This window comes from Anthonomus grandis, chromosome 1 (assembly GCF_022605725.1).
Source record: "Anthonomus grandis grandis chromosome 1, icAntGran1.3, whole genome shotgun sequence".
NCBI lineage: Eukaryota > Metazoa > Arthropoda > Insecta > Coleoptera > Curculionidae > Anthonomus > Anthonomus grandis.
Window position 1 is genome coordinate 41778132 of NC_065546.1, and position 19956 is coordinate 41798087.

General features: G+C 36.2%; 1 protein-coding gene across 1 annotated transcript; it reads left to right on the top strand.

The window, feature by feature from the left end:
• The first annotated feature begins 9870 nt into the window (after nt 1-9870).
• On the top strand, nt 9871-18480 carry LOC126738717 (microspherule protein 1). Its single transcript, XM_050444160.1, has 6 exons — nt 9871-10081; nt 10162-10246; nt 16923-17396; nt 17453-17706; nt 17761-18027; nt 18099-18480. Exons 1-6 carry the CDS (start codon nt 9978-9980, stop codon nt 18304-18306), a joined length of 1392 nt encoding a protein of 463 aa, XP_050300117.1. The 5' UTR covers nt 9871-9977; the 3' UTR covers nt 18307-18480.
• Nucleotides 18481-19956: the final 1476 nt, after the last annotated feature.

A 19956-nucleotide genomic window follows, 5' to 3' on the forward strand; every position in this document is an offset into this window, starting at 1 on the left:
TTTTTAATCTGATCCTTAACACAGGTATTTTTCCCAATATCTGGAAGCAAGCTAAAGTTTGCCCTATCTTTAAAAAGGGCGATGCTGGAACAATAGAGAATTACCGCCCTATATCCATTCTGTGCAATTTCTCAAAGTTATTCGAGTTGGCTCTTTATAAATTAATTTTCCCAAGGATAAGTCCATGCTGGCCAACGATCAACATGGCTTTGTTTCTGGCCGCTCATGTACTACAAACCTAGCATTCTTCTCTCAGTTTGTGTGCGAAGCACTTAATGATAGAAGTCAAATCGATGTTATCTACACAGACTTTCAAAAGGCTTTTGACCAGATTGACCACTTCATCCTATTAAATAAGCTTGAACGCCAGTTTGGATTCTCCGATCGCTTGATAAAGCTCCTTAACTCCTATTTAGTTGACCGCTCTCAGTTTGTAGTGGTCGAAGGCTTTAGATCTGCTTGTTTTTCACCCACCTCTGGAGTTCCTCAGGGCTCTAACTTGAGCCCCCTTCTCTTTAACGTTTTCGCTAATGACTTGATCTCCACCCTCAATTGCTCTCGGTTAGCATATGCTGATGACCTAAAGCTTTTCCATAGGATTGACTCTATAGCAGATTGTGGTCTACTGCAAGAGAACATCAATACTGTACACCATTGGTGCACTTTGAACCGGCTTAACCTTAATGTTTCCAAGTGTAATGTGGCCAGCTACTTTCGTATCAAAAGTCCAATTGCCTTTAATTACTTAGTTAATGGAGAGTCTCTGGCAAGGTCTACCTGTTTCAAGGATCTTGGAGTCACCTTTGACCAAAAATTTTCTTTTATCCCTCACATCGAAGATACTGTTTCTAGAGCTACTCGCATGCTAGGCTTTATTATTAGAAATTGCAAACTTTTTTTGAACACTGCCACTGCCAAAACTCTCTACTATGCATTTGTTAGATCCAGGCTGGACTACTGCTCCCTCATTTGGTCTCCCATTTACAACCAGCACATTCATTAGAATCAGTCCAACGGCGATTCCTTAAATGTTTGGCATTTAAGGATGATGGAGTCTATCCTCCAAGGGGTTTTGACCATAACCTGCTGCTCTCTAGATATACTGAACGGTCACTTGCGAAGAGGAGAGAAATGCATTCGGTGAAATTCTTGTTTAATTTACTTAACCATAAAATTGACTACCCATCCCTTTTGCAAAGGATTTGCTTTCATATACCACGCCCAGGATCCAGACAGTGTCCAGCTTTTAACTTGGACACAGCCAGGTCCAGCATTCTGTACCAGAGTCCTATTCACTTTATGTGTCAAAACTTTAACACTATTGCTGATTCTTGTGACATTCACCATGACGATTTGGCACTTATCTTGAATCACCTGCGTATGGTCGGTGGGGGAGGCTAGGTTATTTAGTTTTTAGTTATTTAGTTTTTAGCTTGAATACATTTATTTACTCTTTTTTTTTTGCTCTTTTGATTTAAATTAATTCTTGATTCTTATCCTAATTTAGTGTTGATTTTTTATTATTTATTTTCTCAAGTTCACTACTTTTTTTTTATTATTATATAGCAATTTTTTTATAGTTCTTTTATAGTTTAGTTGCATGAATCTAATACAAATCATGCATTCGTACATTTATATATTTAATTGATTTTCCTGTAACTGGGTATATGTAACCTGTTGGAAATAAAGCTTATTATTATTATTATTAAGTAACGAGATCCAAATTAATTTCTCCATAAAAACAATTATGAAAAAAAGACATTTGACCAAGAGAAATTATTAAAAGAAAAAAGTTACCGGCGTAAACATAATATCACTCATGTTTTTTTTCAGAGAAATAAACACAAACTAATAAAAAAATCTATTTAAAAATACATACGTGTGCAACCTCATCTTACGTTCTTCTCTGTATTTTTTTCAAATCTATTATCGATCTATCTTATTTTAACTGTCTCATGTATACTAATACTAAATTAAGTAAAAGTAGTTCTAAGAAATGTAATACTTCTCAGCTGAAAAATAAATTAAAAATATCAAAAATTCAAGACGTTTCAGAATTAACCAGATACAAAAAAAACCCACGTTTCAAAATTATCCGGTGAAATCAGCGGGACCGACGATAAGGTATCGGATTCACCGGGATACGTATTGGCATTCTCTACTACGATAGGGCACAGGCCTAAAAATTACAGCGTCGAAACGCAGTAGAAGATGCCAGACATAGTTGCCCGAAAAACGTTGGCCATTCTCTAATGCGATTGGACGCATATCTAAAATTTAAGCATCGAACCACAGTAGAAGATGCCAGATATCTTAAATGACATAAAAAGATATCCAGAAGCCAGATATCTTAAGTGTCTTTGCCGGCATCTTTGCGGTGCGTTTGTTGCATTTGGCGGCAACAAACTAGCGATACGAAAAGCAAATTAATTCAATTTACGTTTAACAAAGATTTTAATTTTATTTGTGAGTTCCGTACTGGAGTAGGATTCTCGATAGGTAGTAGAATTTCTCGATAGGTGGCGACTCGGAAGGTCACGACTACTCGAAGTAGATTTCGATACCTAGCGAATAAGTGATTCTCAACGTCTCGAGTCGTAGTCATGCACAATTGCGGCAAGAAATGTTATTGAGAGAGCTATTGGAGTTTTAAAAACAAGATTTAGGTGTTTATTGAGGGAGCGAGTGGCAAGATACTCACCAAACTTTGTTGGTGAGCTTATAAATACTTGTGTAGCACTAGACAATATGTACTAATGCTGAGGTAAATTTTTAAAATGTTGATACTGAGAGTACATCCGACTCCGATAGTGAAGATAGTTTACGATTATCTCGTCTTGTAAAAAGAAAAAAAAAATGTCCAAGCCAGCGAAAGCAAAAAATGAATTTTCGTGGACCGAAAATGACATCACTTCTGATTTAACTACTTGGGAGGCTGTTTGTATGCCAAAACAACAACAGTTGCCAGTGGACACGTTCTTTTTATTTTTTGACGATGAAATGATAAACTTGCTGGTCACTTACACAAATTTGTACGCCAGTAGTAATAATCGTAATGCTAATGTAACAAACGAGGAAATGCGTTGTTTTATTGGAATATTGTTACTAAGTGGCTACAATTGTCTTTCGCGTCGGGAAATGTACTGGAAAAATTCCCCTGATACTAACAATAGCTTCACTAATTCAATGTCAAGAAACCGGTATCGTCATATAATGCAAAATCTACATTGTTGCGACAATGATAATCTTGTGCCTGATGACAGATTTCGAAAACTTCGTCCGATGATAAATCTTTTGAAAAAAAAGTTTATGGATATGGCCCCTCCAGCCGAGCATCACAGTGTAGACGAGTCGATGGTGCCCTACTACGGAAGACATCCAACGAAACAATTCATTCGTGGGAAACCCATTCGCTGGGGATATAAAATATGGACTGGAACCAACAGATTAGGATATATTGAGTGGTTTGAGCCATATCAAATATAAACCTTTAGGAATGGGCGCAAGTATTGTCCTTGAGTTCGTAAATGCTTTAAAGGCTTCTCAAAAAGACTTGAATTACCACATCTTTTTTGACAATTTATTTACGTCGTTGCCGCTGCTTTCTGAATTAAAATCTAGAGGCGTAAAAGGTACTGGAACAATTCGGGAAAATCGTTTACCGAAAAATTGCCCAATAGTGACAGCCAGTGAAATAAAGAAACAACCACGTGGTAATTTTGACTATGCTACAACAGAAGAGAATGAAATTGTGGTCTGCAAGTGGCATGACAAAAGTATTGTCAACATCGCTTCCAATTATTCTATGGTTTTTCCAACTATACAAGTCAAAAGATTTTCTAAGAAAGATAACAAGGTGATTTTCGTCCCACAGCCGCATATTATCAAAATATATAACGAAAACATGGGCGGAGTAGACAAGGCAGACCAAAACATAAGTTTATACAGAAGATCCATCCGAGGCAAAAAATGGTACTTCCCTCTTTTTAGTCATTTTGTTGATATGGCTCTACAAAACTCGTGGCGTCTTCACAAATTCAATGATGGAAAAATGGATCATCTTAGTTTCAGACGGTCCATTGCGGTGGGAATACTGGAATCATTCAAAAAGAAATCGGAACGAAGGACAAGTAAACTTCCAAAAGAAGCACATGCTTTTTCCAAATATGATCGAGTGTATCATCTGGTTGCTTACCAAGAAAAGCAAACTCGCTGTGCTTTGTGTCACAAAAAAAGTGTAATTTATTTATTAACAATCGATTTATTAACTTATTTAATAACAAGATTTCCAAAAAAACTATCCTTATTTACAAGATGAAAACCACTTTGTCAACAAGTGTTTTGCTGTAGCATTCATTTTTAATATTAATTTGGAGTCTTTAACTTTTTTGCGTCTTATTGTAGTAAGGTATAATATTTTTTTACTTGTAAACAAATTATGTGACCATTTTATAATAAAAGATAAAAAAAAAATCGTTTTAGCGTAAATTAGTTGTTTTTTTAAATTTATTTAATAACAAGATTTCCAAAAACACTGTCCCTATTTACAAGATGAAATTCACTTTGTCAACAGGTCTTTTGCTACAGCATTCATTTTTATAATTAAATTGGAGTCTTAACTTTTTTGCATCCTATTGTAGTTAGTAGTATCATATAACATTACGCCGATTTTTGCATTTTCTATTGCAATTCGACGTCTCAAATTTTGAGATATGCGTCCAATCGCAGTAGAGTATGATCAACGTTTTTCGGCGTACTATGTCTGGCATCTTCTATTGCATTTCGACGCTGTAATTTTTAGGCCTGCATCCTATCGTAGTAGACAATGCCAATACGCAACCGGGATTGTAAGATATTTCTTCCTAGTATTACTATATATACTATTTTTTGCGCCTTAGTTTTTGTAAATTTGTTGTTGCTTAATTTTCATTTTGATTTTTTGTGGATATTTTAAGTTTATTTTGATGGTCGAGTGAGAATAGTAGAAGGATAAAATTTTAGAACAAATTTTTAAATTTCGTTTGCTTACAGGGACCGACTATAAAAGCCACAAACTGATTACAACAAAACTGACACCCTTACAATAGAACCGGGTCGTTTTTGTTTGGTTTTTAGTTTCTTAAACATCAAAACAGTGGCAACCTTTCAATCTTTTCATGGAAAATGCTACCATAGTTTGTTTGATTTACTTCGAAAAATTTATTGTTTGTTGTTTGTTTTGGGTTATTGGCTTTTGCTTCCAATCGGTGCATTTTGCCAGCTCGTTTGGCTAGGTGATTCGGGAAAAGCCGTCGGGTATGTACCCTGTTCCCCGACTCGAAAATTTCACAATTATAGCTAATGCTGAATTTATAACTCTTGCACGTTGTCGCGTCCCCTGCAATGCGTTTGGCGTTATCCGTCCTGGTTACCGTCGTGACTGGTTACCGTCGCTACTAACGGCGGGGGTAGGAAAGGGATACGAGGAATTGGAAAGGACTACCATGTGTTGACTGGGTGAAGGATGACGCGGAAGTGATGATTGAAAAATTTGAAAATACAAACATAAACAGAAATCGATAATATTAAAGCTATCAACTGTCAAACAAATTCTAAGAAAATCAACCGAAACGTTTCCGAATGTTTAAGTAACCGACAACCTGAGACCTGAGATCTACCAAAATTTTTTTGATTAACCGGTTAAATCAACCGGTGAATTAATGGTGAATTCTGAAAAGTAGGTGAAGTTTCATGCATCGGTTATCCGTCGCGGTACAATGATACAAAGTCAACGCTATTAGTTGAATTTGAGGGTTTTAATTCTTTAGAAAATTCAAATGGTTTTTGATTTTTTTCCATTGGACATTTCAGAATTCACCCGTTGAATTAACCAGTTAATCAAAAATTCTCAGGTTGCCGTTGGGTTACTTAACATTCGGAAACGCTTTAACGGATTTTCTTAGCATTTATTTGACAGTTGGCAGCTTTAATATTATCGATTTCTCTTTATGTTTGAGCAACCTAAACGGGTACGAAATATCCTTATTAGAGAGTTTAAGTGCAGCGACGACGTAGCCAAGATTTACGCACGTTAAACGAGGTTAACGCACGCACGAGTATAACGTTAGGTGTCCTGCGAAATGAGTTTAAGCGAAATATTTTCTGCGTGTTGACATGACGTGACAGAATTGACAACGACTTGTCATTTGTCAAGTGCCAGGCGGGATAATTTTTATTAATTTGTCTTTCATTTACTATTGTTTTTTAGTAATAGAAATTTAGGAAATTGTGTTTTTTGATTAGTAGTGTTTTGATTTGTTATTTTTTATAGATACCTACCTAATAATTATTTGTAGTTATGTGTGAAAATAAGGTAGGTAGAGAAAACAACTTAAAGTTTATAATTAAGAATGTAATTTAGTTACTTGACCTAAGGTTCAGGATGGAAGATATTTTGGAAGCTGCAGTTTTCGGTGCTTTTAGTGACTAAGAGGATGATATGGAGGATGCTATGATTTTGCACATTTTTGTGGAATCGTGGATGCTCGGGACGTTCCGCGTATACGTACGTGCAGTAAATTAGTCCCGTGGAGCAACGCAGAATAACGTACACCCGTAGCCCGAAATGAATTTCAAGCGAAACGTGAAAATGAATGAAATGCGCAGGCGCGGCATCCTTACGAACGTAGGATTTGCTGCACTTAAACTCTCTATTGTATCCGAAGTGTCTTTGCTTTTTATGTGCTCTCCTTATTGACAGCAGGAATAATAGCAACACATTTTGTATTTTGCGGCGTCTTTGTAGCTCGAGTTGTGCATAGATCTGATAATTACAGAGATTCCTTGGGAAATTGATATCCAACGAATTTTCTTATAAAATAGCAGAATCTAAGCTTAGCAATACCAACGACGAACAAGTCGAACAAAAATTAAAAAACCATCTTTAAGAATATAAAGGGTTTATCTCCCTATACAGGAATAAGAATTTTGAAAAATAAATGAAACCAGAGCAAGCTAAATAATAAAGTGAGGTAACAATTACTTCAAAGTTATCAATTTATATGATCCGTAACAACTTAAATATAATTGAACTTACTCCGACGTCGGACAAATTGTTAAAAATTTTCGGATAAAAGAAGGTGTGACAGTATTACGACCAATCATAACGCCGACGGATGATCGTATCGTCGGACGACGGATGCATGACACTCCACCTTAAGCACCTTACTCGGTTGCCTCACGATGTCTTAACGTCTGTGTTGATTGACTTGCAACAAAACACTCCAAACAAACCAAATGCGCCGCGCGCGCTCTAACAAATTCTTGTAGTGAGTACGTTGCGCCGAACCGAAAACGCACAAAACATTTTCGGAGGTTTATCAGAAAGTTTTCGGAGGTTTATCAGAAGTTTTCGTTATTTCGTATAAGCAGGGCCAATTTCCAACAAGCTGGAAAACTGCTCGAGTGCAAGCTGTACCCAAAAAGGGTAAGAAGACGATGCCCTCCAATTACCGCCCGATTGCACTAGTTCCAGTAATATCGAAGATTATGGAGAAAGCAGTCAACCAACAACTGTTAAGATATCTGGAATCATCTGGACTAATCAGCGATCATCAATACGGATTCCGAAAGCTTATATCCACCGGCGATCTTCTGGCCTACGTCACACACTTGTGGACGGAGGCCATGGAGAAGCATGGCGAGTCCCGCTCAGTCGCTCTTGACATTTCCAAGGCATTTGACAGAGTATGGCATGAAGGACTACTAACCAAGCTCTCCTCAATCGGCATACAAAACTCATTATTGAATTGGATCAAAAGTTTTCTTGAACAACGAACAATCCAAGTAGGCGTCGATGGATACCTCTCCGACAAATTTAATATTAACGCTGGAGTCCCTCAAGGATGCATTCTATTCCCCATCCTTTTCTTGATATATATCAACGATTTGCTAGGAACCACTGTCAATCCAATCCTATCCAATCCTTAGCTTTGCGGACGATAGCACATATATTTCCACATTTAAGTCCGCCAAACCAACGACAGCCGCAAGTTCTCAGAATCTTAGGCAGCAACAAGTAGCTTCAACCAACAACGATATTAGAACAATCTTGGAGTGGGGCGATAACAATTTGGTCAATTTTAACGCTAAAAAAATGCAGGCTGCAATATTTACAATGAAGACTAACCTTGGTGGCCCGGAGCTGGTTATGGCAGGGAAAACATTGCCAATGAAATCATCTTTACATCTTCTAGGAGTCGAGGTCACCAACAGTGTGTCTTAGCATGACCACGTTGCCGAGGTCGCCAGGGCGGCTTCCAAAAAAACTCGGAGTGCTTTTCAAAACGAAAAAACTGTATACACCAGAACAGCTGCTGACTCTTTATAAGGCTCAAATACGCCCTTCCCTCGAGTATTGCTCGCATGTCTGGAGCTCTGCACCCAAGCATAGTTTAAACCTGCTGGATTCTATACAGAAGAGAGCTATTCGTCTTATCGATAAACCAGAAGTGACAAAGAGTCTGGATAGTCTGGAGCACAGGAGAAAGGTGGCTGATCTCTGTTTATTCTACCGTTATTATCACGGTAAGTGCTCCTCTGAGCTGGCAGGCCTGATTCCACCCAGGGCTGTTCCGGCAAGAAGGACGCGTCTAGCAGTTGCGGCTCATCAACATCGAGTCCTGCCTACCCCAAGGACGTCGCTGTATCGGGACTCATTCATCTGGAGAACATCTTCTTTGTGGAACGGGCTTCCACCTCACATATTTCCCGACGCATACAACCTACAGCGATTCAAGATAAATGCCCACAAATATCTTCGCGCAAGCACCACTCCAAGAGTGACATAGGACTTTCCTCTTGTGCTTGTGTTTACCATAAAAAAAATAAAAAAAGATTTTGAGTGTTTGGTTTGTTCGTAGTGTTCGATTGCAAGTCAATACGCACCTTTCGTTTTCATATTGTTGCACTCACAGAACACAAATATAGCACTCGAATAACATCATGTCTAACAGCTGTCAGAGTTGGAAAATTACTTACTGATTTTTGAACCGAACTTCCGCGTCATTCTTCACTATCAACACTCGGTAGTTCTTTGTCCTTTCCAATTCCTCGTATCCCTTTCCTTAGTCCTTTCCTACCCGCTGCCGTTGGTGGCTAAACCTATTGACTATTCATGCCTGTAGCCAGGCCGGATATTTTTGTGAAATTATTGATTTGGGGAACAGGGTACATATCCGTCGGCTTCTCTCGAATCATCTGAATGAGCTGGTAAATTGCACCGATTGGAAGCAAACGCCCAAGTAACCCAAAAATAAGAACAACATGATTTTCAAATCGAAATAACACAAAATATATCATTTACCTACTTTTCTTTAATTAATTAACTTTACTAAGTAAGTACTACTTTTCCTAAAAAAAATCAAAAATGGCCGTTATTAATAATCATCCCGAATTGTTCATATCTGCGTTGATGAACTTTTAAGAGAAAACACTGGGACGCTATTTTGAAAAATAAAATTAAATAGAAACGAGGGTCATGCGATACATCATTTGAAAGCTCCCACTGAATGCTTTATGGCTGTAGTGAATTTGGACCACCGTAATTCGATTTAGGTGTTCATTTTTAATATCTAAACAAAAAACTTTAAAATTCCTCGGTAATTTCAAGAGATACGAGCATTATTTTTATTAAATAAAAGCGAGCGCGGACTATAAATAAGTTTCTAGCAACCAACATATTCTGCGTTCTCGATTTTGGTCGCTGGATATCGATCGGACGCTAGCTTGAAAAATGTTATTAAAAAAACAACTCCGGCAGACACACAGAAAACGTGAAGTGATTGACAAATGATTTTATTGACAAGTATGACAACTGACGATTTCTTTGTTTACATCCACTCTTTCAAAACAATCCCGATTTTGATAAAAATGAAATTTTCGATTTTTTTCACCTAGTTAATCACCTAATTTTTAACCGAAAGCATCATTTCCTTACCATGGAAAGAATGCAGGAATCTCATGAATTGATGCAGGTGCGCCAGGACTACAATTTGGCTAACCACTTGCTAGCTGAGAGCGCTGAGGCAACTACACGTCGCAGGTACATGGTTGCTCGGGGTTACAATCCCGTTTTTATTATTTAGTTTGACGGTTAATCACAACACCTTCTCTATTTTGTAGCTCTAGTAGGTCCATAAAACGTAAAAAGTTTGATGATGAATTGGTAGAGTACAGTCGAGGGATGGCAGGAGTATCAAATATAAAGGTAAGTACAATTATGGGGCAGAGAGGCGCAGTCACAGTTTCATTGTCAGTTTAAAAAGATTAGGATTTGTTAAGTTTTCTATAATGTGTAAATGATGTTAGTCACTCAATGGTTATGTTTATATTACAATTTTTCCATGTCTTGATTTGTCAAATTCTAGGATTTCTTCTAGTAATGGAAAATTCTCAAGAACCAAAAATCAGAAAATATTCTCAAGAATAACCTTGATATAGAACATTTTTTGAGAATACTCTTTTAAAAGCAGTGGGATTTTGTTTTCATGCTCAGTCATGAATTGGTCTACTCATTTTAAATTGTAAGCTAACAAGTTTTAGATTTTGTGACAAATTTTAATTTATTATAATTAAGTTAATTTCTCTATATTTCTCCAAATATAACACAAAAACAATAATATAAAGAATTTAAATACCCTAGTGGCTCTGGAGATTCCTCTTCAACTTCAACACCCACTTGTTAGAATTTGGGGATTTTATCTAAACTTGTGGGATTCCCCCACCAGCCAAACTGAACAAGTAACAAAATAGGTGTTTGGCCATAAGCAATAATAATTTTTGGGATAAGAAAAATATACTAGGTGAAATGGTAAAAACAATATATACAGGGTGCCTCCGATTAAGTCGGCACTATTGCTATCTTTGTTAATATTTAAGATACAGGGTCGGTTAAATTAGCAAACTAGTAGGATTTTTTCTGTTGATTAAAATGGTGAAAACAAAAAAAAAATTGAACATCGCGTTTTCGAGAAAATGTGAAAAATGTACTTTTGTTAAATAGGATCCCCTGTATATTTTTACATAAATCAAAAGATAATAATTTTCTTAATAAAAAAGTTTATTTACACTAATAGCCTAAACCTAAAAATAACAAAGTTATAGCGATATTAATAATTTTGTCAAATTTAGGCAAGTTGGCCTTGAACTTTTTGAGAGCAAAACAAATAAATCATTGTTTAAATAATAAAATGACAGTAGCCCTAGAGATTTTATTAAATAAAGAAATACTGACAGTTACATGTTAGCAAAGTTTGTGATTTTTGTAAAATCTAAATTAGTAAAATGCCTTTTACGCATATTGAAAAATGTGATATGTTAGAATGTTACCTTGTATGTCGAAAAAATAGTGACAGAGCGCTAGAAGAGCCAGAGATTCTAGACTCGTAACTTGCCAAACCATAGATACTTTTTAATTCTCTACAGAAAATTTAGAAGTAACGAAAACGTGTTTAAAAGAACTAGAAGAAGGAACCAATTTATAGTAAGCGAGGATGTTGAAATTTCTATTTTGGCATATTTTGAAGCTCATACGGAAAACTCAACTAGAGATTTAGCAAGAGCTTACGGTGTGAGCTTAGTAACAATTTGGTGGGTCTTGAAGAAATACAAATTTGTGCCATATAAGTATCAACCAGTACAAACATTGTCGCCTGACGATAACGAAAGAAGACTTGCTTTTTGCAACTGGTTACGTAATGCATATGAAGCTAATGATAATATTTTAAACCGTATAATTTGGAGCGACGAAGCTAATTTTTCAAACAAAGGTATGTTTAACCGTAAAAATGTACACTATTGGTCCCAAGAAAATCTTTTCCTTACTGATCCCAGAAATCCTCAAAATCAATTTAGTATAAACGTTTGGTGCGGCTTAATAGGAAGCCAAGTAATAGGACCTGTGTTTTATAATGGCACTTTGACTGGAAGGAGATATGTTGATCTCATATTATCTGGAGCACTGGAAAATTATTTGGATAATGTTAACTTGGAGAGACGGCAACAAATCTATTTTCAACAGGATGGAGCACCTCCCCGTCAACTAAATCATGTAAGAATATTACTTAATAGACTGTTTGACGATAAATGGATTGCGACACGTGGCCCGATTCGTTGGCCACCTAGGTCACCAGACCTAACCCTAGATTTTTATTTTTGGGGTTAAAAATGAAGTGTATAAAAAAAATACAGAACCATTGATGAACTTCAAACACATATTAGGCAAATAATTGGATCAATAGATAGAAGATCAATCTTAAAAGCGTCTTGTAGCTTTGTCTTGTGTGCTTAAGTGTGCTCAGAAATGTATTGAATAAGATGGCGATGTTTTTGCTCATTTATTGTAAATTAGTAGTTTTACTTGATGTTATTTATTTCAAAGCCAACTTGCCTAAATTTGACAAAATTATTAATATCGCTATAACTTTGTTATTTTTAGGTTTAGGCTATTAGTTTAAATATACTTTTTTATTAAGAAAATTATTATCTTTTGATTTATGTAATAATATACAGGGGATTCTATTTAACAAAAGTACATTTTTCACATTTTCTCGAAAACGCGATGTTCAATTTTATTTTCTGTTTTCACCATTTTAACCAACAGAAAAAATCCTACTAGTTTGCTAATTTAACTGACCCTGTATCTTAAATATTAACAAAGATACCAATAGTGCCGAAAAAAAGTTAATCGGAGGCACCCTGTATATATACAGTATTACCTCGATTATCCAAATCATTAATTGCAAGTGCCTGTTCATATAAGCAAAATGTTCGGATAATTAAGTTTTACATAAAAACATGTTTTTGTTGCAAATTTCTTTATTAAAATATATACAGACTTATAGATACAACCTTTAAGTAAAACATTTCATGTCAGTTTACATTTTTTTATAAACATACAAAAAAAAATAACACTTATTTAAAAAAATCAGTAATTTTTTTTTTTGCTTTATAGCATTCATTGCCATTTGGTTAGCCCTATTTCTCATTTCCTCCAATAGAAGGATATGGTGTTGAGCTTCTCCATTATTATTTGCCCACTCTATACATTTATCAAAAGAGGATACCGCTTAATTATGCATTATATACTTGGTAGCTATGAGCCCATGTTCTTCTTCTGAATCTTGATCTTCCTCATCCAAATTTATTATAATATATCTTCTTCGGTCATTTTTTCGACGGTTTCTTCTTTTCCTACAGCCCACTTTTGTATTTCCTCATCAGCTAAACTTATTTCAATTTTTTTTGATAGATCTATGATTTCACCCAGCTCTTGATGAAAAATACCTATTTTTAAGCGATTCGCTAAACTAGCAAGAGATATTAGATCTTCATCCCACTCCTGTGCAATCAAATTTGGTGGTAAGAGCGATTTCCAAGATCTTCTTAACAAGCTTTGATTGACATTTTGCCAAGCTTCAGCCAGTTAGGTTACGACATCCTTTAAGGTAATTTTTTTCAGGTGCATTATCAAGGAGTAGCAGTACTTTTTCAGGTAAACCCAAGTAATGCATTTTTTGACGTACGGCGGGGACAAAGCACGAAACAATGAAAATTTCTCTTGTTACCCATGCTTTTTTTGACCCATGTAAACTACAGGAATGTAATGGCTTTTAAATGAACGTGGCCTCTTTGATTTACCAAGAACCAGTAATTTTAACTTGTGGCTACCTGAAGCATTTGAACAAGGCATAAATGTTATCCGTTCTTTATTTTGTTTTCTGCCTAGAGCTGAATTTTCCTGGTTATAAACCAATGTTTTTTGAGGCAACATTTTCCAAAATAGCCCACTTTCATCAGCATTATAAAGTTGATGGGCATTTAAGCCTAACTCCTTAATTTTATCATGAAGTTTAAAAGGATCTACTGCAGAGAGGTCACTGGAAACTTTTTCCCCGGAAATAGAAAGCTGTCGAATTCCAAATCTCTGCTTAAAATTTTGGAGCCACCCTGAGCTAGCTTTAAACGTATTATTACCATGCAGTTGCTGGTAAAAATACTTTGCCTTTTCACAAATAATTTCCCCAGACACTGGTGTACCTGTAATTTAATTTAAAAAAAATCGTAAGTTTGAGAAACATTTATGCATTGATATTTTACCTCTAGACCTCTCCTGCAAGAACCAGGTGTAAACCGCCTTCTCTGCGTCAGGATTAGCACTTAACTTAAGACTCTTTCGATTTCCAGGGCCACTATCCAAGCTAGCAAAGTAGGCCAAAAGTTTTGTGCGGTTCTTCTTTATATCACAGATCGTAGATTTACAAACACCATACTTAGTAGCTAAATTTGACACATTGTCACCAGCGTCAATACTTTTTAAAATTGTGACCTTATCACTCAACTTTAAACAAATGTGTTTTCTCTTTGACATATTTGCAGTGCATATACCTAATTGTGTTACACTCAGGAACATAGTCTTTTTATTAAACACTGTATGTACTAAAACCGTCTAGAACATGTACGTAACACGCCGCTTAACGTGTCGTGTACCCATCCGCTGATCTAATCCAACTAATGAGCAAAACGACCAAAGCAAACACCCGAGAAACCGACGAGTTGAGACCTGCAAATTGACGCCACTGTTCGGTTAATCAAGAGGGTTCGGATAATGACCAAAAATTTGGCTGTGTTGGGCAAAAGAAAGTTAAATGAAGGGTTTATATAAAAAGTTTGAAAGAGATTTGTTGGTTATAAGGTCATAATTTTGATTTCAAATGTAGTTATAGTGCCATTAAACAGGTCAGTATTATTATTGCTGTGTAAAATATTAACCCATGAGCAATCTTGCTATAAATAAAGCACCTATAACGGTGCATTTCTTGCTAAGTTAATAGGTCTAGTTTCTAAATAAAAGAGAAGGTATACCTTGTTAATTATTGTGATCTATGGTAAATTAAGATATGTTTATTAAGTTAGTCAATTAGTAATGTTTCAATTTGAGCAAACATCAATGTTGCAGTACATTCTCCTATTTTGTGCCTTCTGTATTGAATTTGTGTGGATCCATTTAATATCATCAGACCATATAGTTGGCCGTCATTCCCTGCTTCTGTATGCATGGCACAATCTGGCCAGCCTAGCAATCAATCTGTTTTTCTGCATTCTCCCAATTCCACCTTAGGATTGCTATTCTTTCTACTGCATCAATCACTCGGTTTCTTCTATGTAGCTATGAGTGTTTGTGACGTGATCTCTGAGGGTTACTTTTTTGTAAATAATGTATTTTTAAAGCCACAAAGAGAAATATTCCAACAACTTTTGTCCTGAAATACAGAGCGAAAATGAAAATGTTTATAGATATAGGAAAAAAATTTGTGCATAAAAGTAAGTGGCGTATTTTAAAATTTTTTTAGAGCAGTATTTTTAAGATTAGGCACAAACTTAGCATTTTTTAAATAAAACATCATGTATATTTTTTAACGTCAAATTTTTGTAATTTTTTTCTAAATACATGATGTATCGCAACCTAAAAGTGAACGTTGTCGTTTTCGCTTTGTATTAATGTCAAAATCTCAGCACCATAAGTTAGGACAGACAAAACACATTAGTTGAAATCTATTGCGAACGGCGCCAACTAGAGCACTCGAGACTCTGTGGAGCCTTCCGCCATTGGACCTGGTGATGCAATTCCATGAAATGAGGCTACATGTCCTACAGGTGAACTCCGGGCTGGTAAGACTGGTCATGAAAAAATCTGGTCACAGGCTGTACAGGAGTGCGCTCTCTTTCTGAAGGGTAGTGAATGTATGGAACTTGAGACTGTGGATTACAAGGATTTCTGACCCATATCACGAACAAAGAAGAGTGGCAGCACTCCAATGGGCTTACACTGCTAAATAAGGGCACCATCTGAGACACAGATGTCTCCAGAATGAACATTAGAGCTGGTGCAGGTCTCTATGGTGGGGTCTCATATATCAGCAGACCATACTCGCTGGAGAATCATGCGACTGCCTTCCAGGCCGAAGTTTTTGCTGTGTTGAAATGCGGGCAAGAAATCCTAAAATGCAGAAACCGCATCATAGTCGTATCAATCTGCTCGGACATCAGATCTGTCATAACGGCTATTACGGCCGAAAAGGTGAGTTCCAAGCTCGTACTGAAGTACATAAAGGTCCTGGAGGAACTGGTAAAGGGACTGCAAGGTTCAGTTTTTTTCTGAGTGGCTAGGCCCTCATGAAGCGGACTTCGTTGCTAGATTAGGATCTGCCAAGTGGTCTGCCACTGGCAAGTGGACCTTCCGAAGATGGACTGAAGCACCTGGCATGGGACAGGCACACATAGTTAGACTCTCTGTCTCTCTTATCAGACAACTACTGCGCTTAAAGAGGCCCAAAATTCGGCTAGTGACGGGTCGTTTAACCGGACATTGGCATTTTCACACCATCCGCATTGCGGACAACCCAGAATGCTTGTGGTATTGAGAGGAGGACGAAACTGCAGAGCACGTTATCGGGGAGTGACAAGCAATCACGCGCGCTAGGTTCGAATTATTGGGTAACAACAACAGTGTACCTAGGGACTAATTCGTTCAAACCAGAGAGGCTTAATAGAATTTCCAAGGCTATTGGCCTCTGGTAACCGTCAGTGGGGCACGACGGATGCATTAGGAGGTCAATATTGGTAAATCTAACTTTGGCCGCATTTGGGAACTTATTAAAGTCAATCCTATTCGCCTAAGCAATTCTCAAGTTTGATTATCTCTGTTTACTCGAATTTCGTGAAGTTTTCATAAGGTTGCTTTAAATTAGTATATATTAAAAAATGTTTAAATATCAATATTTACATAAGGTAACAAAATAATATTCTACCTTATAATGTTACACTTGACACCAATTTACTTCATTTATTATACTGTCTAGATCAATCAGTACTCTTATTTCTAGAGTGGTCGTGCACGCACATCAACCCAAAACTATCAAACAGATTATATGCCGGTAAATTCGCCATCTGCACCAGTACCTCAAGCACCTACTATAACCCCACATATACCAGAACCAAAAAGAAAAAGCATCTCCAAGTCAACTCCGAGTACTTCAAAGGGAAAAAAGAAAAGCGCCCCAAAAAGCCACTTAACCACTAAAGATTTGGGGCGCTGGAAACCAATAGATGACTTAGCCCTCATAATAGGTGTTCAGCAAACAAACGACTTAAAAACAGTACACTTGGGAACAAAATTCTCTTGTAAATTCACTTTGCAAGAGTTACAGTCTCGCTGGTACGCTTTGCTGTATGATCAAGCCGTTTCGAGAGTTGCCGTTTCGGCAATGAGAAATTTACATCCGGATATGGTTGCGGCCGTTCAGGATAAAGCATTGTGGAGCCAAGAAGAGGAAAACGTTCTCAGCACTGTGAAATCTGTGAGTCTAATATAATTATTTCCATATCATGTTCTACTAAACTTTTATTATCTTAGAGTGTTAATCCCACCCTTGAGACTTTTGCGGAAATGTTGTCAAAACATTCGGATGTGTTTTATAATGGCAGAACAGCAAATTCACTATTTAGGCATTGGCAAAGCTTGAGAATGTATCACTTGTTGCCTGATCAGACAGTTAGTCCAATTCCCTCTTCTGGAAGACCTATTATGAGTTTCAATGATGCTGAGGAGCTCATAAATGATTCTGAATTAACTGATTCACAAGATGATACATTGGATAAAGAGCTGAAGTAGAAATTTTTGTTTCCATTTATTGCTTTCATATAAATATAGTGTAATTCTAGGCTTCAGCATAGAAGAAACATTCGAGAGATCCGCCATTTGGAGAACGAAATTGGCAGATGGAACGTTTTAGTTGACAGTGTGACTGCTATGTGTCCAGGAGAACTGGATAGTCAAACTTTAGCAGTTTTAAGGGGTAGAATGGTGCGGTATCTGATGAGGTCAAGAGAAATAACTATAGGGAGATCTGGTAAGGGCCAGAGTGTGGATATTGACTTATCATTGGAGGGACCTGCTCATAAAATTTCCAGGAGGCAAGCTACATTAAGGTAAATCAGCTTAGTTAAGATTTAACTTATAAGGTATTCATGAAATATAAATGATTTAATTGTATCCTTAGGTTGAGAAATACAGGGGAGTTTTACTTATCATCAGAAGGGAAAAGACCAATCTTTGTGGATGGCAAACCTATTTCAGCTGGAAGCAAAGTACGCCTTTATGATAATGCTGTTGTAGAAATAGCATGCTTAAGATTCATTTTTTCTATTAATCATGATCTGATTAGGGCAATCCATAATGAGAGTGTAAGATACAATTTACCTCCTTAAGAAAAATATGTATTATTGAGTTTCAGACTTTAATGTGTATAATTTTATTAGTATTAGCAAAGTTTACAGAACATTAAATATTATATTCTGTAAACTTTGGTATAAGTATGTATCTTTGTCATGCTTTTAGAAATTAAATAATTGTATGAAATAAAGTTCTTTTAGAAAAACAAATATTTATTTATTACTTTAGATGCTAATTTTCAGTGGGATTCTCACTATTATCAGTTAGAAAATTAAACCTAAAACTATTATCTGATTTGCTAAATACTGCTCCTGCATTGTTTGTCTGGGAATTTGCATTTTGAACTATTGTGCTATTAGGATCATTACTTTGTTGTTTTTCATCAATTGCTTCTTCAGGAACAGGAAAGTTAAATTGAAAATTAGATGTGTTGCCACTAGCAAAAGCTTTTTTTAGGAACATGGATTTTTTACTTGGCTTAGCAGCAGAAACCTTTATATTAATTCCTAAAAGCAAAAGTATAATTTCGATGTCAGATAAGTTAGTATTAAGCCACTATAACACACTTACTTTTTGCCTTTTTTTCATCTTCAATCATTTTTTTTCTATAATCACCAAATGAGAGCCTCATAATTTGCCTTTTCTTAATCATTGGAGCATTATGACTCATTAATGTATTTAGAGTTTTGGTATGTTCTTCAACTAAAACATTAAAAATATATATAAAAAAAAGTCCGGAAAAAGGAGGCCAATCCGCCGGCCATAAATAGGGTGGACCAAAATAATGCGACTTTCGTTATGCCATTTTTTAATTGGGCGCTCGGTATTCAATATACAGGGCGTCAAAATAAGAAATATAGAATCGTTTTTTTTAAATAAGTCGAGTGTTTCATAAGATATTAAATTAAAATTTGGTATGAGGGGGTTTTTTTGGAACGAGAAATTTAAAAAATCCGTTCACGGATTTGCTATACCTTGCAGAGGGCGCCACCTGCGGTATATTGCATGTGTTAAAAATACCAAAACTTTTTTGTTTCCCTGTATAATAAAGTTCTAGTAAAAAATTCTAATTATCCAATCTTTTCTTGTAAAAAAAGTATTCTTAGTAAATGTCGGCCTGAGAATCCGTTTATTAGATATCTTAATTTTAAAATCTAGATACTTCTTTCTAAACAAATTGGCTGACCTCGGGATCCAATAACTTTTTACGTATTGTCAAGGTAACAAATTTAAACGCTTTTGACGCTCTTTACAAGCTTCTCAATTACTTCTAAAATAAATCTACGTTTTTCAATTACATATTTGTATTTGGTGTGTTTTCTTACAACTTATAAAACCATAATGGCTCATAGACCAAGAAATGTACCCTTTTCCGAAATGGCGGATATGTTTTTGATGTTTGGCAAGTTTTAGATATTATCGTAAACGGTAAATACCCAGACATTCCCAAATCGATTTCATCCCAAAAGAAAATATTTTTTAAATTTGATTAACTGCCTAAGGGAGACTGAAAGTTTCATCGAAAGACAGAAGGGAAATTGCGGCGGACCTCCTGCGGTGCAATTAGGGCAAGAGTAAGAAATTTTAAGACTTGACGAAGAATCACTAAACATTAGTACTAGGGTTTTGGCTGAACGGGTGAGAATTAAGAAAACCGAGACGCATAATATTTTACGGAGTCCAAC